The following is a 25144-nucleotide window of genomic DNA, read 5'->3' as shown; positions in this document are numbered from 1 at the left end:
TTACAGCTGCTGTAAGAACCAGCCTTCCTCTCCCCTGCTTTTCGTGTGCAAGTGTGTGCTGCTTCTCTAACCTGGCTGGAGGACAAACCCAATGACAGCAACTCACCTGCTTTGGAATCGCTGGATTAAGAGCAGCAGTTTTAACTTTTTTTTTTTTTAATGGTAAGATTACTCAAGAAAATGGCCAAAATGGATCAGCAGATCAAAGGGAAGGACTATGTTGTCACTTATTTCAAGGTAGTCTATCGCACTGAACCTAACCCTACCATTATAATTATGATAGTAAAATTTGGTGCCAGCATGGCATTTAGCCTTTCTTCATGTCTTTACATTTCCAGTTCCCTCTAGTTTTAATAGATTTGCCAGTAACGACTATTGCATCTCTGACCTCTGGCCATTTCCTAAAGCCTGTGCCTTCACCTAAACCCATCATACTGCAAAAGTCCTCTGTAGGATTCCTGTTTTAGACATTAATGTCTAAAATAATGTCTTCAATAGAAGCAGCAGATGCACAAGGCAGAAATAAAGACATACAGAGCAGGAAAGAGGGAGGACAGCACTGATTAAGTTTTTCTGTGTTACAGCTTGTTCTTCCAGAAAGACTTGCTGTCAGCTGTTCCCTAGCACTCTGCATGTGTCTCTTCTGGCTGGAAAGCACTGCATTGTGTGTTAGATGCAGCACAATTTCTCCTGGCTATTGCTCACTAATTGCAGACCCACTTCAGGGTCATTCAGCCTCTGCTCAACAGGATGCTGCACTTCACCTTTATAAAAAACCCTTCCCGGGACACAGTACACAGCAGACCCTACAATGACAGACATGATATACTAATTAAGATGCATCAGCTGTATATTTTCTCACATCCCATATAAAAGAATGGTGCAGTCCTCTAAAACCTCTAAGGATACAGATAAAGTGTAACTAACCAGTGGGGGAAAAGAAAGGTCCCCATCTATTCTGGCAATATATCCTTAACAGGTCCTTTCACAAGGAAAACACTGTTAGGCTGGGAAATGAAAATAAGGCGTATTGGTTCAGTCTGACCATAAATGGGCAGATAACAAGGGATTAATGTATGAGACATTATCAAAATAGGGGGAAAAGATAATTTTTGTATTATTTTGTACTTATTTACACCTGTTCATATATCCAGAGGGTACCTGTGTAACTCTTTCTTTAAATTTCCCAAGCTGGACTGACGTTTATAAGATTTCACTGCCTTAACTATATTTACCCTATTTTATGTTACCACAAAGAGGACTTAGAGCTGATAAAATATACTTCCAAAGAGCACATTAGTCTCCTTTTGGAATGATGAGCTGCCATTAAAACTGACAGGTATTTTCGATAATTTCCCATGGGAAACTATCCCCTGACTCCTCTAAAAGCTTTTCAGACCCCACTGCTGCTGCCATTCACAAGGCACAAGCAAAACACCCCGCTCCCGCTGTCCATTTCCAAGCGCTCTTCAAAAACAAATGACAAATTCCCCAGCAAATTGCTACTGAATACAATATGCCTGCCCTCCTTGATTTTGCTTATAAGGAAGAGTGTTTTGTTCATATTACTCTTCCTGCCAAAACCATATTATCACAAGTTAAAGGGGGAAATTACTTTGCTGGAGCCTTTAATTAAAAGAGGGTCGCATTTCATTGCCTTTTTTTCTCTGTGATAGACATTGCTATCCCTCCCCTCTCCTTTCTCCTTTCTCCATCTTCCAAAAACCAATCCGGAACAGGTTGGCACGATGGTCTTTTACTGAATCTACATCACCACTGAAATTCACTCCTTTTATACACTGTCAGAATGCAGCATTGCACAATGCAATAAATAACTGTTTTATTCACTGAGGGCTTACCTGGCACTGGCTATCATACTGCTCTTTCTAGTACTGTGCAATAATTACAATTTTTTTACCAGTGTGTTTATTTAGCATTAAGAAATAATTGCAAGGAGCACAGTATCACAGTCTGGCTATTTTTTTTATTTATTTGTCCCATTAATTGTATCTGAATTGTTCAAATTTTAATGTGTTGTTGAGAGTAAAAATTATTAAGAGCATCTTTTTCTATATTGTTAACTTTTTTCTGAACTAGGAAACTAGTTTCTCATGCCTGTCATGAGTCTAAGCGAACTGCTAATGTTCATTTTTTCTCAGAAGAGAGATAATGTTGTGTGACCGTGTATTTTTTGAATGATTAGATTCTTTACCTCTGCTTCACTTCTATCTTCACTTCTATCTAGCTCATTGAAATATCACTCAGAAACCTGTACTAGACATATCAGTGCCATTTGTGATCAGATATCTTTCCAGGATTTGCTGCCTGGCAGACCACTGCAAGATTTTAAGACCTTCTGCAGTAATTTAATTTTTTTCCTTGAAAGAGATTTTTTTCCTCTAAATGCATTCCCTCTTCCTTTTGGGGCTGATACACATCTATGAAGCGTTTCTGGCTTTCCTTGCTTAAAAACTCCTGGATCAGCAGAAGTGTGTGCAACTGTAGGTGTTAAGGGTTTCTCTGACAGCATGAGGCATTTGGATGGTACACTCCTAAGCTCATTTCAAAAGAAACTATGGGGGGTTTATTCTCACTGTTATACAGCACAAATTTATCACAAGTGAAATAAAAAGACAGTAAAAAACCCCATAAGCACGTCCTTGTCAAGAAACCATTATCTAAATAGCCCCTGAGATGTGTCACAAGCACAAAACCACATTCTTTCCTCAGGAGATGCCTTTCAAAGCCAAGAGGTAAAAAAGGCATGATAAAATATAGAGCTCAGAAAAAGATGACCCAAGGTCTATACACTATAATTCAGCATGCATGAGCTCCAATCCAAAACATGGAAACACTGAGGAAACTTAAGGTAAATCACCCTAAAGAATGAAGTCACTGTGTAGGAGGTTATGTCCCTCAAACCTACAAGTAGATGCTTTCATTCAAGCATAAAGTAGTCATAACTCTCAACGTCATAATTCTCCTTAGAGGATTTTATGAGCTCTATCACAGATGCATTGACTTCAAGCATTAGCAGATTTGGCTTATCTTTCCCCTATGTATTTGGGTATATATGGCCCTGCTTGGTGATGACTGATTTGAAAGTTGAGCTCAGATTTAACACGGCAATTTGCTCTGTTGCTATAAATCTCTCTCACCCAAAAATAACTGCAGGAGGGGTGAGGAAAGAAGGGAAGTCCTGAGCACAGCCAGTGCTATAGAAGTATCTCCTGAACTCCACTTTGAGTCAAATAGAAATATTTGAACCCTCTGAAGCTCTAGTATCTCCACATCATCCTTCTCAGGTATTTCTGCAGGCCAGAGCACTGTGATGTCTTGGTCCTCTTGGTAGGAGAGAATTGCCATTACAGGACAATAGAAGCTAAGTCTATTTAAGAAACAACATTATAAAAGGCATTTTAAGAATCTGAGCTGTAAAAGCTGTGGTTCTAGTCTAAAGAATGAGTCCATTAAAGAAAGCGTCACTAGATGTTTCCATGTTTATTATGTGCTAGTAACTCTTGGCTGAATGTGTGCAATTTGTGAGTACAAAGACATTTTTCTTCTAACAGCCAATCTTAAAAACTCAAGCTGGGATCTGAGAGGTGGGGTGGGCTTTTCATTCTCATACCTCATTACCAGGAAACATCAATTAATATATATTTGCTTATGCAGCTGTAACTGATCCTTATTATTCTATTTTTTAATCTTGAAACCCATTTGAATACAAGAGCCAAAAAATGCAAACCAGACTACAGAGTTTACACAATGATGACCCAGTGCCTATACACTATAATTCAGCATACCTGAGCACAAATTGAAAACATCTGACAAAAAGTCACAAATGTTGCAACACTAATAACCCAGATAAATGGTGACAGTACCACGGTTTAGAGTCAGACTCTCCCCAGATGACTGCATGGGTTGTTACTGTCATCTGAACTCCTGCCAGTATCTTTTCAGGAACGAGTGCACGGGGCTCAATGTATTATCCTAGACAAAGTCACAAAAAGCCACATAGGAGGGTTATTGCCTCCCTATATTATCATGTAGTATCTCTGTCATCGCTTCCCTGGTGGCAAGCATACAGTATTGTGAATTTATGTTTAACCTATGGCTTAAGCACTAGAAGGGCAGGAGTTTATCAAAAAGGCTTTGAGCAACAACTTGTGCTCCACCCACATGTGCTACAAGCCACCAGCCCAGCTTAGATGAATCCAACCTGGAGCTCCTGCCTCTCCCTGGGATCAAGGAGGAAAGCAATTTAAGTCAGTAGCCATTCTGTAATGAAATGAGATTTTTAGAAGACTATCCTAAATTACAATTAGTTCATAATAATTAGCAATGAACAACAACAACAAAAATAGCATTCATTCACTTAAAATTATTTTTAATGTTATAATGACTGGTACATAATTATACCAGAGAAGGGCTATTTAAAAGAGGGAAAAAAAGAAGATAGCTTCAAAAGAAGAGAATTCATTTGCTGTTTATTTGCTTCAGGGTTCTAATTACTCTGGAAACCAGCAACCCTCCTGATAGGATTACTGACACGAACGCAACTGCAGCTGCAAGGAACGCTGAGCACATCAGTTTTTTAGCACCATTAAAACAGTCCTCTATAAATACCAGATGCATCTATCTATCTATTTCTCTCCCTTCTCAGCACTTACTAGCGGAGCGGTCGCAGAGCATATCACAAAAATGAAATGTGTAGCTGTGGCAGAACTGGCGCAGTAGAGCAAGTAATTTGTATCATGCTGTATAAGAGTTTAAGTTTTATTATTAAGTATATGTCACAGATATACTAGCACCAGTTCATCTTCTTTCCCCTTATAGTTCAGATTTATACACTTATTAATAAAATCCAGACGGTCATTTCAACACCCTCATTTAGCAAAATAAGCCAGTCAAATCTGGTCAGAGTCGCATGGACTCCATGTAGCAACGGAGAAAGTCCTGGCAACTTTAATTGTTGCTGTCTAGAGAAGATTTATGATGCTATCCATCCTGGCCCTAGCTAATAAATCACATCTTCCTCTGGTTTTCAGCAGATATGTTGGATGAAAAAGGCTGGGAGGTCTCTTTAGTGTCTCCTGAAAGTGGCACAGAGGTAGAAACCACCAGGCTTAGCGCTGCTTTTGCTTCTACTCATATGGACTCTCAGAGAATTGGTTTTGCTGATGGGGTTTTGAAAACGATCAAGAGGAGGATTTTCTCAGGAATGGAAGTTGGAGGAACCTCTAGCTGCCATTCTGTTCTGGTCCCAGCACCTAAAAGATCTGGCTTGGTGCCTCTAATCCTCATCTTCCAAGGAGCAAGCCTCAGGTGATGCTTCCTACCATTTGTCTTGGTTAGTAGGCAAGCTCTCAGGACAGCCACTGCCTTCTACCACAAATATGCAGCCATTCTCAGTGGGAGTGGTAGGTTCAACAGCAATGAAAAACAATAGCTAAAAGAGAAGGAAAATATCTTCAAATATCAAGTTTTTGCATTCTGTCCCTCCTCTTCACTTTTCTAGCCAGCTAATATGAAGAATCAATGTCGCAGAGCAGTTAGGCATTTCTTAGGTCCAGTGGGAACAGCATCAAGGAGAAAAAAGTAAAAATGTTCTATAAAATAATATATTTATCAAAACACTCAAGAGACAGAGAAATGCCAAACCAGCAGTTTCCTTAAGAGATCGTCCTGTAATGGTCTTTGGGCAGCAAAATCAGAGGATAAATTAAAATTCTTACTTGATACTCTTAATAAATGTATTATTGAAAGAAACGCAAGAGAGGCTGGGAGCCTACACTTACAATATCACAGAAGAGTACCACAGAATATTCTGAGTTGGAAGGGACCCATAAGGACCATCAAGTCCAAGTCTTAAGTGAATGAACCATGTGGGGATCAAACCCACAACCGTACTGTGTTATTAGCACCAAGCTCTAACCAACCGAGCTAATCTGAAGCCTGGGAAGACAAATCAGATGGAGCACAAGAAGAACACCAGTGAAAAAAACCCAGCATTCCAATGTTTAGTATCTTCATAAGAGATATGGATGATGGGATAAAATGTACAATTTTCTAATGATACCAAACTGAGTGGGCAAGTGGACACTTTGGAAGGGAGAGCCAGCCTGCAGGAGGACTGCATAGGCTGGAATAGTGGGCTAACAAGAACCTTATGAAGTTAAACAAGGACAGGTCTAAGGTCTTGCACCTGGAAAAACAGAATCCAGGAGTGCAGCACAGGCTGGGATCTACCTGGCTGGGGAGAAGCTCTGTGGAAAGGGACCTGGTGGTCCTAGTGGACAACAAGCTCAATATGAGTGAACAGTGTGCTACTGGGCAAAGAAAGCCCACAGAAGGACGACCTGCATGAACATGTGCATCCCCAGCAGAGATAAAGAAGTCATACCCTGCCCTCCTCAGTGCTTTTCAGGACACCTGGAATACTGTATTCACTTTCAGTCACAGCTATACAAAAAAGGTGTGGACAGGCTGGACAGGGTCCAGAGAGGGGCCACAAAAAAGGAAAGGCTGAGAGAACTGAGTTTGTTCAGTCTTCAGACAAGAAAGCTCAGGTCAAACCTTATCATCATGTTCCAGTATTTAAAGGGTGGCTACAAAGGCGATGTACCTTTGTAAGGTGGCTACCTTTTTACAAGGAGTCACAGGGGAAAGGGGAGAGGTAAGGGATACATATTACTCCTGCGGAAATTCTGACTGGACACAAAAGGAAAATATTTCACAATGAGAACAATCAGCCATTGGAATAATCTCCCCAGGGAAGCAGTGAATTCCCCAACACTGGACACATTCAAGATTCAGCCGGACAGGGTGCTGGGTCATTTTGTCAAGACCATGCTTTTGCCAAGAAAGGTTGGTCCAGATGATCCTTGGGGTCTCTTCCAACCTGTTATTCTATGATTCTGTGTTTTTTCCTGTCATTATAAGCCATCTCTGTAATTCATACAAATATATGGCTTTCTAATTCATGTGAAAACATATTTATCTATTAATAATAAAAACATCCCCCTACTCCTCATATAAAATGCATTCCCAATGCAAAATAAACAGAAAGTCTGTGCACTAGAGTGTAATGTACAGTATAGTGATCCAAGTTTAAATGAGCTGGCTCAAGAAAAGGAGCTACAGCAGCAGAGCACAAAGCTTTTCTTCCTATAGGTAGACTCCTCTGAGCTCCCTGGCTGGGTTATGTTTCTCCATGACATGCTGCAGAAGGCAGTACAGACATACCCAAAGACAAAACAAACAGAGCAGATGCAGAGACACATGGAAACAGTGAGCCACCGGTCGGCAAGACAGCAAGCAGTCAGCACGCTTCAGTAGCTCAAATGCTGGCAAGCTTTCAGCCAGCAAGGTACAGTCATCAGGTGGGATCTGAAGGAGACCATGGGGTGACTTTGTGATAGGGAGCTCTTCCCAAGGAAGAGCATAGGTGATACCATCATTTAGACACAGGTGGAATTGCAGTGATGGGGAATGACCTCATGTGGTGGGGGAAAAGTCCATAAAGCTGCCAGGGAGAGAGGGAGCTTAAGAAGGGCTGGAACAAAGGAGAAGAAGTTTAGGTTTAATATGTGCACAAGAATCAGGCCTGAAAACGATTCCCAATCTCTCTGGGTGGCAGTTTCCCAAAGACTGCAGAAGTTCACTTTGCTTGTGCTGATAGGCATCACAGAAGCAGGTTTATAAAGACTAATACTGGCCTCTAAATATTTGAAATCTTCACTTATTTGAGTTACATGTGTAACAGGATGAAAAGACTGTATCATATCTTTGTTAACAACCTCATTAATGAAAACCCTAATTGCTGGCTAATGCTTAAAACAGCAAATAGTACGTATTTCTTGAGCAGTCAGTCACATTAAGCATCGAGTTACTTCTCCCTCACACTTCCGAGATGATGTTCAGCTTTCAAAGGGAAAAGAGGGAAAAAGAATGCTACCTGCAGTCTCATAATAGTGTCAGTTGTGAAAAAGACTCAGCTTCATGATTTCCAAAGTTGCTATTTTTGTACATGCTTGGAAAAAGCACAGTTTAACAAAACTTCACAATCAGTGATCCTCACAAAATGTTCAGCTTGTGTTTGCCAGCTCTTCACCAAGCCAATTCATTTTTTAAAAGCAGCTTAGCAGAGATAACCACTTAGATTTAGATTTGAATTCTTCTGTATGGCATTCATCAGTAGAAATGAAATACTTTGGAGATAAAAACAATCGTATTGTTTCATTAGCCTGAAATATTTCAGATGGGGTCAGCAATAAAAGTAGATAGCTTTTAGATATGAGCACAGCAGAAAAACTATGTTTCACAGTGAGAGTTCAGAATGACTCTGGCAAATAACCTGCTCTTCTAACAGAAAAAGTGAGAGTAAGGTCAGGTCAGCACATGGACTGACTTGTTTGGCTGATGAAGGTCTTGCTGTTCTTTGAGCTCTGTGTGTTGTGCATCCTAATACACAGAGTTTCAAAGCTTCCTGGTGGTTGCTTTACCTCATGGGGAAAAGCAAACACAGTGGCAAATGTTCCATAAACTCCAAAGACAGAGCCAACCTTATGATCTACACACATTATTTTCCCTGAAGGCAAGTCAAAATAGGATGCCTTTCACGCATAGATGTCTTAGAGTGTTCTTCCTCCTTCAAACTCCTGATGAGATATCACTCCAGATCGGAAACATTTATGAATGCTCCTTTCTCCAGGCCATCACAAGATTTAAGAAAGGTTGTGGAAGTCAGTGTGAGCCCCAAAACAGATTTTAATCAGTACTCGACTGACCTCCTAATGCACTCATTTCGTTATAGAAAAGCTAAAAATTACTTTCATTAGAAAAACAAGCATTGGAGAACCAAAGCACTAGTATTTCAGGAGGCAACGTGTAAAGCAAGCAAGAAAACTCCAGACAAAATACTTTTTAATTCCATTTCATCTTGGAAAGTTACTACTCAGACTTCACTAGAATACAACACCACAACCTAGTAAAGATTTTTAGCTTGACCAGCAGTCTATAAAGCCAACTTGTTGGTATTAACATACAAGACACAACTTAGAACTTAAGTTCTAAGAGACAACTTTGAACTGAAAAAAAGAACTAAAACAAAATAAACAATGTACTGAACTTCAACTGCCTTTCAGATTAAAATTTTATTGGTGTATATTGCTGAGACTTAATTTTTAAACTTCTGAGGTACATCGGAAGTTATTTTAGGACCTTAGCTTAAACTATGAGGCACAAGCTGTCATTCTGAGGTATCATCAGAAAGATTACAATGAAATGGTAAAGGGAAGAGTCATTCCCTCTAGGCCAGCTGAAGCAGGAATGGCACATCCTCATCTCTCCAAGTCCACCACAACCCCTAAATTGTACAATAGCACACTTCAATTATTCCTCTGCTTTTAGTGTGCTAAAAATAAGACTGACATCACAAACCAATTTTAACTAATATTATAAAGCTAAGTGCATGCCAATGTCAGTAAATGAAATGTAAAATTAATTGTGCTGCAAGAGAGGAAGGCCCTGTGAAAGAATTCACTGTGGTAGTAAACGGTGAGCACTTTGCATGCCCTCAAGCTGCACTGAAGTCATTACTACTCAGATGTCACGAAGGTAGTTTCACAAAGTCTTTTTCAACACGATGTTCATAATTTGTTTTCAGACAGACACAAAAACCAGCTAGCCAGACCCAAGACTCACTGATGTTAGCTTTTCATGATTCCAAAGGGCAGTATTTGGCCTCAGACTGGTGGATGGGAGGCTCTCTGTAACTGAAGTTTTGATGGAACACAAGATTCTCTCCTCTAGAGCGACAAACACATTTTCGGAAACAAGTACAAATGTCACGTTCTCTAAATGGGCAATCATTAACCTAGAGAGCTAAAACAAACATGAAAGTAAACAGGGAAACTTTTAAAAGCTGGTACTCAACATCTCAGGTTTCTACATATCCTCAAATCACTGCTGCTTACTTTCCTGGACAAACAAGACTTGACTGCTCTTAGCAATATACTCACAGTGCAACTATGGATGGATGAACTTCTATATGCTACCTTCATGCCTTAATTACAGCACTGCCAGAGAGAGTAAGTCTCCTTTGGTGGTGATTATGTTCAGAAATATGAGGCAGGCAGGTAAGGCTGGCAGGACATCACAGTCAGGGAGGAAAAAGGCAACTGGTAAGTTGTGAAAACAAAGATGTTGAAATAATCCATAGGAGAGAACACATCCTTTTAGACATCTTCCTCTTTAAAAGCCTCTTTTCTTCTCACAACTACAGTTAATGAAGCAATAGGGAGGACTGAACTTGATACCAAACAGTTTTAGGACCAGGAGCTGAAAGTACGGGGATAACTTGTTCCATGCTTCCCCAGGGTGTGCAAAATGCAGGTCTGAGTGAGTCACTGGACAGGCAGGGGAGTTCAGGGACACAAATGGCCAATTTAACAAGTATGCTAATGTTCACTGAAGGGAATGATAATTAGACGAGCAAGTTGTGTTTTAGGGATGAGATGAAGAGACAGTGAGGAGCTGGGAAGTTATCTGTGCTCTCTACCACTAAGATCCTGACTCTGCTACAGAAATATTGACTGTACTTTTGAGGAAGATTGTTTAAAAACAATCTAGATATCACACAAATACATTTTTGTACATAAAACATAGTCTTTGAAGTCTCTGCATCTTGATCATATTCTGTAGAAGGGAATATTGCCTACTACACAGGGATTAACACCCACAAGTGTCAGTAAAATGCTGTGACAAGGTGGTGCTGCAGAATGAAGCAGCATTAACAGCCTTGTTTCCAACATTGCTCTTGATCAAAAGAGATTACCCTAAATACATATAACTATAGTGGTTCTATAATTAATAAGCGTAAGAATAATAATTTCCAGAAAATCTGTGGCTCCTCAAACACTTAGACATGGAGTAACTTTGCTCTGTAAGGTCACACTCTTTGGTATTTATATGCCAAGGTCTTTGCATATGTATTCACATTTGAAGAACTGGCTCCCAACACCATACCGCAAAACTCCACCTCCATACATAATTTAACATGACCATGTGAAAACTTAGTTTAATATGCAAAGCAAAGAACACATGAAGTGATAAACATTTAATGTGAGTGGAGTTGAAGGTGACACACTACCATAAAACGAAAACATATAAAGCAGTATTTGTTCTTCTTGTCATCCTCTGCTAGACAACTTGATAACAAAATGACATACATGTATTTCCAGACTTAATCTGGATGCACGACAAAACCTAAAATTTAAACTAGCAGGCCCCAAGGATTTGAATCCAAGAATAGGCTATGCCAAGAGAAAACAGTGAAATCTGATGAAATCTTTTCAAAAGAATGATCCCTCAAATGTGTCATGCCAAGATTATAAATGTAACCAAATATCCACAGAACCTACAGGCAAAATTTAAAATAGAAACCAGCCTTTGAATACAAGAATGACCTGAGCCAAAGATGAGCATATTTTTCTTTAAAAACAATTTTTGCTAGTTGTTTATTTTCAATGTATTAGTCATTAATGTGACACTGACCAGTAGCTTCTTCTTGCTTACACCCAATTTAAAATAAATAATAATTAAAAAGTCTTGCACCTACCGGAAAACCAACTTTCTTTCCCTACCAATTTTGACCTTTTCTGTTTGGGAGACATCGATTTTTTTTTACCGCCTGTGTTTCTAATGGAGCTTGAAATTAACACGGCTTTTTTGTTTACCTCCTAATTTGTGCACCACCATCATCAGTGCTGTCAGCACAGCTCTGGGAATAGGGCTTGTTTACTGCTTCTGCATAACCAGCAAGTGGAAGCATAGGAGCAGAAAATAGGTTTGGTTTAGAGTTTTCCCTCTATTTATTCTTTTTGTCCAGGTCCTTTTATAGGTTATATACTAATGACTTGAGTGATAGTGTGGCCCGTTTTGTCAATATTCCTTAAATGGAACATAGAAAGACTTGAGCTAGGTCAGGGATATGTTGAATTCCTCTGGTACATGTATCATAAGAAGCCGGTATTATTGTTGTGTCAGTCCAAAGCATCTGTCAGCCTTTTGCACAGTGGGAGCTTCAGCGAGACCTCGCACCACCTGTCTAATATGGAATACTAGCTAGAGAAGTCCCACAGAAACTCATTCTCTGAGTCATGGCTTTGGTACAATATCCCAATCTCTGCATTAAGACAGCTTCCAATATCGGAGTCCCTCCAGTGGTACAGGAACAATGTCACCGAATCAAACACTCAGGATCAGTACACAGGCTTGTACTCTTGAAGATCTGCAGCCTTACCATCCCTGTAAGAATGAACTTATTTCTCTTGGTCACCACCAAAGTGCGTGGTCAGGAGCTGATGACATACAAATTAATTTGAGTAAGTTACCATGTCATTATCATGTCCTTCAGCAACTACAAGGTTGCTACATGATATGTCCATTTAGTATTATGATAGGTCATTGTATAATTGACATTTGTGATATGCTATCAAACCATTAATATTGCCAACTAAAAATAACTCTATCCATTTTCCAGATAGCACTACAAATTCTATGCACTGATGTTGTTTTAGTGCAAAGGGATGGACTACATAATCTGTGAAACTTAGATATGTTTTCCATATGTTTTTCCCTAAGAAACTTTGTGGTCCAAGGTGAGAGGGAACAATTCTGTTCCCAAATTTCCCCGTGCCACACTGTCATTGACTCTCGTATAAGTGCTGGCATAATCTGTACATGCAAGAAAACTATTTGCTCATAAAAATATTCTAAACAGTTTTAGAACAGCTGTTCTAAAAAGTCCACCTCTTTAATTATTATACCCACAAAAGCGTACAAGTCTGGTGATCTTCCTCAAAACAATCTCAGTAACATGAGTTTCTTGTTCCTATCAGAAACGTATCCCTCTTCCTCAAATTCAGTACCATTTCCTGCTATGCTCCCCAGTTTCCCCCTGCATACAATATACCACTTCATGATTCTGAGAATTTAGTGCTGCATCGATTCAATGCCTTTGATGATGTGCATGCAACGTATCTAGCCATTGGGCATTCATTAATAAAAATTCTGCTTCATTTCTTGTGAAGGATAAAGAGCTGTGTTTTAAATACAGTAATGTGGTATGTTGTACCTTACCTACTCTGTCAACTGTGCCTCTATGTCAAAATAATAACTTTTAGTTAACTCCAACATACAGTTTATTTCAGTTGTTTTCTTTTTTTCTGTATTCTCTCCCAGATGACAGCCTTGTTGATTTCTGCTTGTATCTTCATGCCTAAAGCCTTTTTCCCCTACAGAAGGTCATTAAGTTTCAGAGGGGCTTTTTTTCTGCATGAAGCTACCAAAATTAGTTTGTCTCTCAGCACCGCCCTGTTAGCATCGCAGAGACTAAACAATTCTGCTTCCTCTGGAGACAGGAACTCAGAAAGGTCATCTCTTGACCCAACCAGGCTGTGCATATGCACTCTGTATCCCCTAGGTTGCCTATGGGCTGAGTATAAATCATTATCAAGTAGCAGAAAGACAAAAGTGAACCTGAATTTTAAAACACATCTTCTAGGGCAGGAGAGGGGAGGGGCAGGAGATGGAGAGCAAACAGCAACCCAAACCAGAAAATAACCAAAAACCCACAAAAAACCCCAAGGCCTGGAGACTTACTTATTCTTCAGTGAAAAAAACCCTGTAAGGAACGAGAGAAAAAAGAACCCCAAACAATGTAATTCCTAGCCTCCTAAACTGACCCTAAGAGGAAGCATCATATCTAAAGAGGAGGAGAGGTTGACTTACCTTGGAAAGTGAGTTACTTGGCCATTCATTTGCCCTTGTGGCAGGTTTGTGATGGGGAGACTTGCCTGTTAGTGGGCATGTTTCCTAAGCCATCCAATCTGATTTTAATAATCTGTTCACTTCTGGCCTGACCTACACGGAAGCAAATGACAACAGAGACCACTAAGAGTCTTCTGAGCAACCCAGACTCACTGGATTTTCTCAAAAATAGTTTAAATAAAAGATACTTGGACTACACCACAAGAACACTGGGACAATTTGGGACCTAACAGTGTCTCAGAAGAGAAATTTGCCTGCGGATTAGGAAAGGGTTCTCTCCTCTTCCTCTGTAATCATGTAGTGGGAACCATTAACAGTAAACATTTGTCATTTCTTTGCAAATGAAATAAACAGGCTTCTCCTAACAACGGTGGTTAACACAGATGACTGGAGTGATGAGATGTGGTGCTTTTCATTGTAATTGCTATAGCACTGTGCATCTGCTGAACCAGCTCATTTGGGCCACTGCTGAAAGGCTGAATGTTGGTCTGAATGGACCATGGTCTGACTGGGAAAACCAACCTCAAATGTAGTTTATCCCTGAAGTTCAAAAGCAGTTCTCTAAGCAGATCCCTGGTCTTATGCTCACAGGACTCAGACACAGTTTGAAGTATGCTGGAAGGATTTCCACAAGTGTTTAGTCAAGGTTTACTAAACTAAGCTGGTTTGCACCAGCATGCAAATATTTACCAGGGCACAAAATCAGAGGATCTTAAAGACATAATCTTAAAATGATGAAAATTATTTATGTTTGTATTCTTATCCACTGCTATTACAGTAATTGTCTTAAAAATAGATTCATGGATTTTTCTGATTTCATTTCAATTTTTGTTGAAGACTGATGTATCAGAATGTTAATGTTACATAATTATATATTCTGTAAATTAAAGCAGCATGGCGTACTGGTTGGGAAAAGCACATTTCACACTTTGTTACTTCTGCTGCAACTCAACCAATGTTAAGTTCTGAATCTTCTGTTTCCAGCAGTCAGGGTTTCTTTGGTTGTTACTTTTTTCAGGTGCTTCTGCTCCCCGGTTATTTGTCATTTATCCACAAGGTGTACTGTCCTCCCGACGGACATGTGGATGGCGACGGTGGAAGTGTGGTGGTTTCCTCTAGTAACAAACAGAGCTAACAATGGAAGTGAATGGTAGGTTTGGGAAATGCATATGGATATCACAATGAGCACTGGAGGGGGACAGAACTGGTGGCAGTATAGCTTGCGGATTCTTAGCACATTTCCATAGTGACTTGGAGTTTTGATACCAGTAGTGAGAACAGAAGAGAATATATCTGATTTATTTTGATTGGTACTGCAGAAGGAAGTCACAGCATGTTACAGACTTTTCATTTGACTCACAAAATCCAGACGTGCTGAGTTCAAATTGGTAATATTGTCAGAGTGGCTGAAGTATTAAACTGTAAACATAAAAGAGAGTTCAAAGAGTTGTTGATCACCTTTAAAAGACATAAATATTTGAATTTATTCACATAGGTTTAAGAATTTATGAATGATGGAACCAGTCAGCTGTATGACACCAGCTCTAACCATATCACAAACGGGAGCACTGGTAAGTTGCAAGCTTATTTAGTAGCTTAAAGCTGCACATGTGGATTTTTCAGGCAGCAGCAGGAGTGCCATATCTCCCACTGATCACATATCTTATTGTATGCCACAGCAGAAGAAGCACCCTCACAGATGTGAAATCTTCCCCCATCCAGACCACAAACAGACAGCTCAGAGCCTTTGGTTTCAGTCTGGCTTCTAACCAGCAAGCGGATTGTATGCAACAAAATATGCTGCTTTCAAACTCTGTGCAATGTGCACAGACGGCGTCAGTGGCCGAGCACAAAGTCTTTCTCTGTGAAGTTCTGTGCATCAGCCTCTTTACCTTTTAACTCCTTCTGAAGTAGGCCTCTTACTGAAGCTGCAGGTTACACTATGCTAACAACAAACTGATTCCCTGGGGATGCAGTTATACACCATTTCACAATGCTTCCCATACTTTAAAGGATATAAACTCTTTTTATTGTCATAAACAAAAAGCTGCCATCACTGCAATGGCATAGCTGCTTCTATTTAAGCAACTTCTATCATCTCCTTGTGCTTTCAACACTCTGAAATACCAAGACTCACAATACCACCAAATTTTACATATCAAGGCAAATAAGGGTTAAGTTTCTGGTCTGGTATCACCAGAAGCTCAGAGCAGAAATAGAGGCAACGTGTCCCGAACGGCAGTCCTGCACTGTAACCCCAAGCACATCCTTCCATAAAGGTACTTTATTTCATGATGCACATTTTTCTTTCCAACTTGGCAGTTTGACTTCTTTTTAAGACTTTTAATTATAGTTCAAATTATGTTCAATTTATTTTTCCATGGCTGTTTTTTTCCTGTCTAGCACTCTTCTGTTTTTTCCTCTCTCCAGAAACACCAAATGTTTTAAAACCTCTTTTGTTGTTAGCAAGCAGGAAAGGAGGAGAATTTTTTGAGAATGTCTCTCTCTTTCTCCATGGAGGAAACAAAACAGATGTTGTGCCCTCCTCAGGGAGAAGGATCCTATCACACAGCAGGTGTGAGCAAAGGCTGCTTTGCGTGTGGAGAGAAAGAGCCGCATTAAAGGATCTTGCTGGAAAAGCAAAACTGATAGCAAAAGCATTTGTTCTTTTGAGTTAGAAAGAGAAGTTCATTCGCCTAAAGAAAAGAAGGGATATGGAGAAAGCAGTAGGGAAAATAACACCCTGCTTTGCATTGGCAGGAGGAGCAAGGGCTTCTGCCAACTTTCCCAATATTAATCTACCATTTCCCTTAAAGCAACAGTTCTACACAACAAAGAATGGCATGAAAATGTCTACTTTGGTTTTATAAAAGCTTTAATGCTTCAGCCTCAAACCAAGAATAGCCTACAGACCCCACCTCCCAAAACATCCATAGCAAAATGTGGGTTCCTTTTAAACCTCATTATTTCTGAAGGGGGTCAACACTGGCCTTTTTAAGAATTTAGTCTGACATTATTGGGTAACTTTTACAACCTGAAAGATCTCCTAAACCCTTCATTGTGACCTCAAAAAATAATTTTAAAAATTCCCTAGCATAATAAGAAACAATTACTGAAAATATAATTTCACCTTTTGAAACACTTCCTTTGTGTATACGTGAACACCAGTTAAGAAATAATAATGTTTGTGTTAACACCAGTAAATCTCAGACAACTCAGAGTCCCTACAGAAGCACAGCCCATTGCATATGGCAATAATTACACAGAAACTGGCACAGTTAGTTCCATCCTCTTGATATTGGCCTCACTTAGGATGAAACAGTGATGATCAGTCTCTATCACACAGGGGGAAAAGGTCAGAGCACCTTTCTCCATCTCCATGAAGACCGGTCTACTAATGTAAAGAAAAAAATACTTCCTTTTGAGTTTTAATTTTTGTTCTCTCACAGATCAAAGAGTATCTTCCCCTGCATGAATTAAGTCATGTTTGCATAAATGTCAGCTCACTTTTAAGGACACTCCTGCATTACAGGCAGCCAGTTTTATCTGCAGAGCTCAATTTAAAAAAAAAAGGAGACATCAAATGAGCTGGTCCCAATGCTGCTTCCAAGATTAAATTTAAGAAGGGACAGGTGTTCATAGGCATTATTTATACTGAAATGCAGGCCTAGATGCATCCCTAGAATCTCCAAAATTCTTCTGTCACCCTCCCCTGGCATCTTTTTTCTTTTATGTGGGAATGATGCCACAGCAAATAAGACCCTGTTTGCTTACGAATGAAAGAGCTGGGGTATTTAGGTACCCTTTCACTTGTTTAGTTCATCTGTTCAATTTTGATGGATGCATTTTTGACAAGTCCTCAGTAAGCAAAACTGGCTGGTTTACACAGGGGGCTAAGGGTGCTGGAGGACAGGCAAGGCTGCTGCATACTCGCATATATAAATAGGCAACAGCCAAATGCTGCTCAAACTTGCTGAGAAGGGTTAGCACATTGTGTCATGAACACCATAGTTGTATAAATATCACCACTAGTGCAGCAGGAAATCAACAGAGAGCGGCACCAGAGGTGCAGGAGGAGAACACAGAGCCAAAGCTACAGCAGCAGATCTGTTCAGAAACCCCCAAACCCATGTTCCCAGGACCCGTATGCCTTGGAGCTCACACCACAGCATAGCAATTCATCAGATCATATACTGGTGCACAGACTTCTGTTCTTTGGATTAATTATGGCAGAGACCAGGGCACTGTCACTTCTGCACAACCTTTTTTACTGCAGGTAACAGTGTCAAAGTATTGTGAACAAACCCCCTCTTCCTCTGAAAAAAATAAAAATATGCATCTTTTTTTGGTTGGAGTTGCTTTTGCATAACAAGTGAGCCAGCCAATGTTTGGAGGTGGAATTGCCTGGAATAACTACCAGCAGGAGTCCAATTCAGTTTTACATAGGAACACTATTCTAAAGCAAAGGACAGCTAAAACCCAATTGTTTTCTTTTTGTGGTATCATGTTCTAACTGCAAATAGCCATTGTGGCCTCAGTGCTACCTTTCTGACCCAGCAGCGAAGGGACAAGGGACAGGTCTGTGCACTGTGCCAGTACTACTGCCCGAGAGTGGCAGTGGTTCACACTTTTTGTGTCAGTGGCAGGCCACAGACTCTCAGCAAAGCAGGTGACTTCATCAGATCCTATAGAGCCATGCTTTGTAAGAACTGAAAGAAGATCCCAAGTCCAAACTGTCTTTACTTTTTTTACTCTCTTTGAAGTGGAAACGTGTTCTGCTGCATACATGAACCTCTGGAAATACTGAGGAGCCAGGCTAGGTTTGTCTCTCTTACCCAAATACACTCTGTATTTTCTATTCTTGAGAAATAAACAGATTAATAAGTTTGTTCCATCAAACAATAAATAATTTGTGTGCACAAATAGATTTGATTGACAACAGCCCAGTGATGCACGCTACCAATGCAGCAACCTGCCTGCTGCAAAAGCAATGTGTTCTCCAACTCTCAGAAAGCAAAGGGATACAGCTGCTGAAGGATGATGTGAAATTAAAGAGGGAATGAAACGTGTGATCTTATTTAATCACACCTGGTGCTTCAATTTTTCAGTAACAGCACCCTGCTAGACTGTGTCAAATCAGTTCTACAAAGAAAAAAATTATAGTTGGAAAAATGAATTAACTCTTTCATCCCTGCTGTTAATATGTTATTCTAGTCAGAAACGTCTTTAGCAGTGGCTGTTAAAGATCCTTTTTTCTCAGATGAAAGGTGCTCAGCATCTGACTAAACGGAGCTCAGTGGATGACAGGGTTCCTGTGCCAGCAGGTGAGCGTGTGCCCTCCACATTGAGAGAAGCACAAGTCTTAGGTGTGTGAATAAGCTATTATTATACAAAACAAATCTTCCTGGTCAGAATCAACTTGAAGGATTGAAGTGCCACACTGGGACCAGTCGTTTCTATTTGTTTCCTTAGGTGGGTGGCACATATGTGCAGAGAGACAGTCAGAGGAAGCAGGACAGCTGGGAACAGCAGAATGCAAAAGGGCAGAAAGCAGCTCTTCCCTTGCTTTGGACGCTCTGCTCAGCACAGATTTCCTGTAAGAAGAAAATTTATCCCAGCAATTCCCTGGTTTCTGTTTTCTTTTGGGCTTTTCTCTTTTGAAGATTTTTGTTTGTTTGTTTTAAGTCTTATTTTGCAGCTTGGGTTAATATTAAATATCAAACATAATTTCATTCTGCGGGCATTGCACAGTGTGATTACTGTGTCTCATTGGCTACTCAGACACTGTTCCTCAGTGTGCCCTATGTACTAATAAATCACTTGTGGTAATAGACACTAAGGTGCTCTATCTAATGTAAAAAATAGCAATTGTGGTCAAATGTTCCATTCTTTGGGGAAAAGGAAAAAAATAATCCTTCTACATTACTTCATTCAGCAGCAGAAAACAAAAAGCCAAGGTATAATTAGCTTAACATAAACATCTTTATATTAAATTCATCGAGAAGAAAATCAAACATGAAAAATAACTGTCGGGCCTACATTCTGGTCTCCTCATTGAATTAATGTCACCAGTATGACACTGGACAAAGTAAGATATACAAGGCTATTGTCTGGATGAGCTGTGTGTTTGGAGAGTAGTTCATTTTTTGAGGGCAGAAATTTCTACATGCAAGTGTTACTTGTTTAAGAAATTGGTATTTATTTGGACAATACTGTCTCACGAGATGTCTAATTTTTACAGTATGGATTCAGCCAATTTACTGAAATACTAAGGCATTAAAGTAAATACCTCAGAACAATTTTAAGAACATTGCAGTCTCTTCATCATTACTTGTATAACTCATACTCAGAGAGATTATCACACCAAGGAGCATTTTTTTAATAAATAAAAAAGACCTTCACAAATAGAAGATGCTAACACTGCAACACAAGGGTTTAATTTAAACCAGGGATGTTTAAAATGCTGAATATAATCACAGTTCAAATTAACAAAGACAAACCCTTGGTTTAAATCAGTTTTATTCTCATTTTACATTTTTAATAAGTGTTTTCCTTTAGTGGACAGAATCAAACACAGAACTGAAATGAACTTAAAAAAATCATCTAGTCTACCCCTTCACTTGAGGCAAAGGCAAATATCCACACAGCTGACTCTTACCTATTCCTTGCACATACAAACCCGCTCTACTCCAGTTCCCCCAAACACTCCATTGCAATATGCTTACAATATGTTTCTAATACCCAAACTAAACCTCCTTAGATGCAAACGGAACTAATTACTCTCCCTCTTACCTTTGGGTAGGTGAAGAGGGCATGCTTACACACCACTGTGATTCTGTATCACAAATCCTTTAATATACTCCAAAGATTGTCTCTCTTTCTATCTTTTATCCTTGCATCCTGGATCTAACTCTTTCAATATTTCCTCACTGGTCTTTTCTAAATCTCTGCTCACTCCTACAGCTCTTTTTCTGGCATTCTCCAGTTTGTCTATACTGTTTCATGGTGTGAAGCCAGCTCTGGACACTATCCCAGCAGAGTGACAGCCAACAAAAACGAGTGAAGGATATCCTATGGCTTACACACAAGACTCACACTTACATTAAAGTCTGGTGTCTTCCCCATTTTCTCCACCAGCCATATCCCAGTGTGACTCATATTCAGCTTGTGATATCCCAATACCACATGCTCTCTCACTGTTACTTACTCAGATATCCCTAGTCTGCATACATACATTTGTTTTCCCTTCCTGGGGAAAACACTTCACTGCAGGCCTTACTCACATTTGTTGAATTTCCATCTTACTCATTTTAACCATTTCTCCATTTTTTCACTTGGGACTAAACCTGCCCTCCACTATATCCAAGGCCTATTGGAGCTTTTAGTCCCTCACACGCTGCATTCTCTAGTCCATTGTTCAAGACACTAATGAAAACCATGGGCAGTACTGACTTGGGGCAGAATCTAACAGCACAGCACTTCAGGCTCCCTCCCCAAATGCCAAGCAAACAATTACTGTTTCTTGAACACAGTACTTCAACGAGTCCTTCACCTGCCTTACAGTAATCTCACCTAGATGATTTTTTAACCTGTTTACATTTAAGAAGGCTACAAGGCTTTCAAAACACTGCAAAAAGCTGTACTAAAGACATACCTATTACTTTTATCTCCTACACCTCTTGTTCCACTCAAAAAGGAAATTAGAGAGGTTTGACACATTTTTTTTTCTTAATAAATCCACACTGGCTGTTTTTCTATCAGCTTATTATCCTCTAGGTGTTTACAAATTGATTAACAATTTTCAGGAGCATTTCATCATGTATCAAAGTTAAGATGACAGGCTTCCTCATTTTTGTGTTTAAATTTGCCCTTCCTCATCCTTCACAAGTTCTGAAAGATAAAAGCTAAAGTTCAGGGCTGGTCTCATCTGACTGCCAGGCACCCGGGGGCAATTTCATGAGACCCCAGTGATTTGACTGTGTCCAGCTCCCCTCCATTACTTCCCTCTGTCCCCCATTCCAGCTTGTTCTTTCCCCTCTATTTAAGTTAAACCATTCCAGGAACCCCCATCACAACTAACCTGTTTGGGAAAAATGAATGCAAGAAAGGCTGGTGTTCATCCTCCTCATTGTGACCAACTTTCTCTTCCTTGTCCACAAAGTAACACACTCTAATTTCCTATATCTCTCCCCTATTCCTGTAGTATTGGAAAAACTGAATTTTAATACCCCTTGTAGTTGCCACTCATTAAACTAGGTGTTTGTGCTACTTTTAAAATTTGTTCATTCCCAATGCATTATCCTCTTGCCATTAGTAATAGCATTCCTGATTTTCAAGTAATTGCAGAGGGCTGAAGTACTTGTGATATTTTGTGTTTTCCTCCTTCAGTGGGATGGTCTGCTGCTGTGTCTGTAGTATCTTGTCTTCCAAAAGCCTGTCAGCTCCCTTGGACTTTTTTTTCCCTCCTTTCCTAGCTCTTACCTATCAATTCCAAAGTTCAAAGAAACCAGCTCTTTTCAAGTCATTTGACATTATTCAGCTGCTTTCACTCATTCCTTCCTTTCCTTCAGATCAGAAACCCTTTTGTGATCATTTTCACTCACAGTCTTGTCTTCAAATTCTCAACCACTTTCCTCTGATGACTCAGAATAAAGCATAAAGTAAATTTCTTCACTAATTTCCTTTGCTCTCAGAAACAAAAGTAACCCTCTTTCCATTTTAACTCTTATCTGACAGCCTAGACAAGATTCACTTGACCAAGGATAGGCATCTATTCACCTTGTCACCCCAGAGGTCAGGCTCTCCCAGAGTGAGATTCAACCTATACCATAGTAAATGCCCAAAGCAAATCACATCAAACATCTCTGATGGTTCATATTTTTCCTAGAGTGAACCACAATGGGAAGCTCCCACAATTAGCTCACACACTGGCACCTATGAATCACAGAACTATGCCAGATAGAAAGGACCTCTGGAGGCCTCTAGTCCAACTTCCTGCTCAGAGCAGGAGTAGTGTTAGAGCAAGTTGCCCTGGGTTGTGTCCAGTTGAGTCTAGAATATCTACAAGGAAGGAAATCCACATCTTCTCTGGGCCCGTTCCACCACCCTTTCCCCCTCCTTATATTTAGTTAGAATTTTCTGCATTACAAATTGTGGCCATTGCCTCTTGTTCTGATCTCATGTACATCTGGGAAGAATCTGGTTCTGTCTTTTCTGCGCTCTCCCAACAGGCAGCTACAAATAGACAGCAGCAACACCCCCTTAATCTTGTCTTCAAACCCAGCCCTCACCTCCTCTTCTGCATCATGTGCTCCAGCTCCTGACCGCCTTGGTGACCTATCCACGGAGCCGCTACATTTTGTCATTGTCTTTCCTGCGCTGAGCACAAAACTGCTCAAGATGTCATTGTGCTACTGCCAACAGGAAGGGAATGATGGGTTCCCTTGACCTGCTGGCTACACTGCTGCTTGTACAGCTCAGGATGTTCCTGTCCTCCTTTGTAGTGGGGGCATACTGCTTGTTCATATTTAATTGTTGTTTATCAAGGTAGTTTTCAGCAAAGCACTACCCAGCCAGCCAGCCCCCAGCATATACTGGTGCAGGGAGTTATTCCATTACAGATGCAGGATTCTGTGTTTGTTGAACTTTCCAAGCCTCTGTCAGCCCACTTCTCCAGTCTGTCCAGATCCCTCTGAGTGACAATGCTGCCCTCCAGCACACTGAGCCCTGTCTCCAATTTGATATCATCCCACAAATTTGCGGAGGGTGCACTCTGCCTCGTCATCACAGTCACCAACAAAGGCATTTGGCCACTGTTGTCCCCTTCATCAATCCCTTAGGGATGCCACTAAGTTCTCCATCCACTTCTTGTCTCCATATGTGTTCCATAAATCAGCAATTTGGCTACAGGGACACTGTGGAAAACCACATCAAAAGTGTTTTTAAAGTCAAAGTATACAACATGCACTGCTTATCCCTTTCCCACACAACCAGTTCTCTCATCACAGAATGCAATCAGGGTATTTTGCCATTAGTAAATTCATGTTAGCTTCTCTTAGTAGCTAATGTTAGCTACTAAGGTATCCATGTTAGCTACCTCCTTGTTTATTGTGTGCCTGGACCTCTAAACCAGAAAAGATTAATTGCTCCTATGTGTCATCCATACAATGGCCGTCTGTGAATAGTTCTTGATAGTTAAAACACTCCTTACCCCTTGGACCCTTCCTATCAATACTTCTGCTAGTTATTCGAAAAATAAAAAAACTTAAGCTCGTGGGCAGTAGATTCCATATGTTAGTAAATTTGTCAGCTTGTTGACATAAATTTAAAGACAGCATATATAAATACATATGGCATTTCTGACAGTTAACACAACACACACTTATTTACATGATTTGCACTTTTATACACAACTCTTGATTGATTTCCATTCCTTACATTCTCATTATATTTGGGCATGAGTACGATAGCTTACGCTAGGTAATTTTTTTTTATTATTTGGGATTTCTGTTAAGTTCTAGTTATAAAATAGAACTTGGTATAAAAGTGAAAGGCAATGAAAATGCTGAAGAACAGTATTTTACAAATAAGCTATAAAATCAAGGCAAAAAAGAAGCTTCTCATTTTATTTTTAAGTAATCAGTCTCATTAAGCAAGGAAGCATTCCATCGGTGAACTGAATGTCAGTTCTGGTTGCAATATTCCTCAAAAGCATAGAACTGGTAGATCTCATCCTCTGCCACACAGATTTTGTTTATAAATTCTAAGAGGAAAACAAGCTTTTCAGCTTTTTTTTTTCCTCCCAAGTGGTTTCTTATGTTTTAATGCACTAGTCACTGAATTGAAATAGCTGAACCAACATGAAAAAGATATTATCTCTGCACCTGCAGAAGTAAAAAAAGTTTAGCGCTTCAACAACAGGTGTTTAACCAGTGGCTTTCACCAATTCTGTTGTCCGACTTCTGCTGCATTTCAGCAGCAGTCACTGCTATACACAGAAAAATATGAATTTAGGTAATTACAAAACCCTGTAAGATCCAACTTTAGTCTGCTGTTTGGGTTCAAATAAATCCAATGTACTTTTCTTTAAAAAAGTAAATATGTAGCACAGTTTTAATTTAAAATGACATTAAATATTTCATACCCACTTTGCACTGCACAGTTTGCAACTGTTGGAAATATTGCAATATATTAATCAATTTTTAGTTTTTTGATTTTTTTGAAGAGGAAGAAAAAAATTAACCCACAACAGAGACCTTGCTGTGAAAAAAGACACAGAAGCACTTGCTGCCTCATCCCCCATAGAACC

General features: G+C 39.8%; 1 protein-coding gene across 3 annotated transcripts in view; it reads right to left on the bottom strand.

The window, feature by feature from the left end:
* Positions 1 to 25144, bottom strand: part of SAMD12 (sterile alpha motif domain containing 12) — a 183361-nt gene that overhangs the window by 46939 nt on the left and 111278 nt on the right. The window contains exon 5 of one of the 3 annotated variants that reach the window (XM_064646198.1): positions 15236 to 15255. The exons of the other annotated variants lie outside the window; for them this stretch is intronic. Within the exon in view, the coding sequence (XP_064502268.1) occupies positions 15251 to 15255 (5 nt within the window). The 3' untranslated portion in view covers positions 15236 to 15250. Of the gene's footprint in view, positions 1 to 15235; positions 15256 to 25144 lie in introns of those variants that run through there. 3 annotated transcript variants of the gene reach the window in all.

The sequence above is a fragment of the Pseudopipra pipra genome, chromosome 1 (genome assembly GCF_036250125.1).
Source record: "Pseudopipra pipra isolate bDixPip1 chromosome 1, bDixPip1.hap1, whole genome shotgun sequence".
NCBI lineage: Eukaryota > Metazoa > Chordata > Aves > Passeriformes > Pipridae > Pseudopipra > Pseudopipra pipra.
This window is presented reverse-complemented; position numbering and strand designations above follow the sequence as displayed.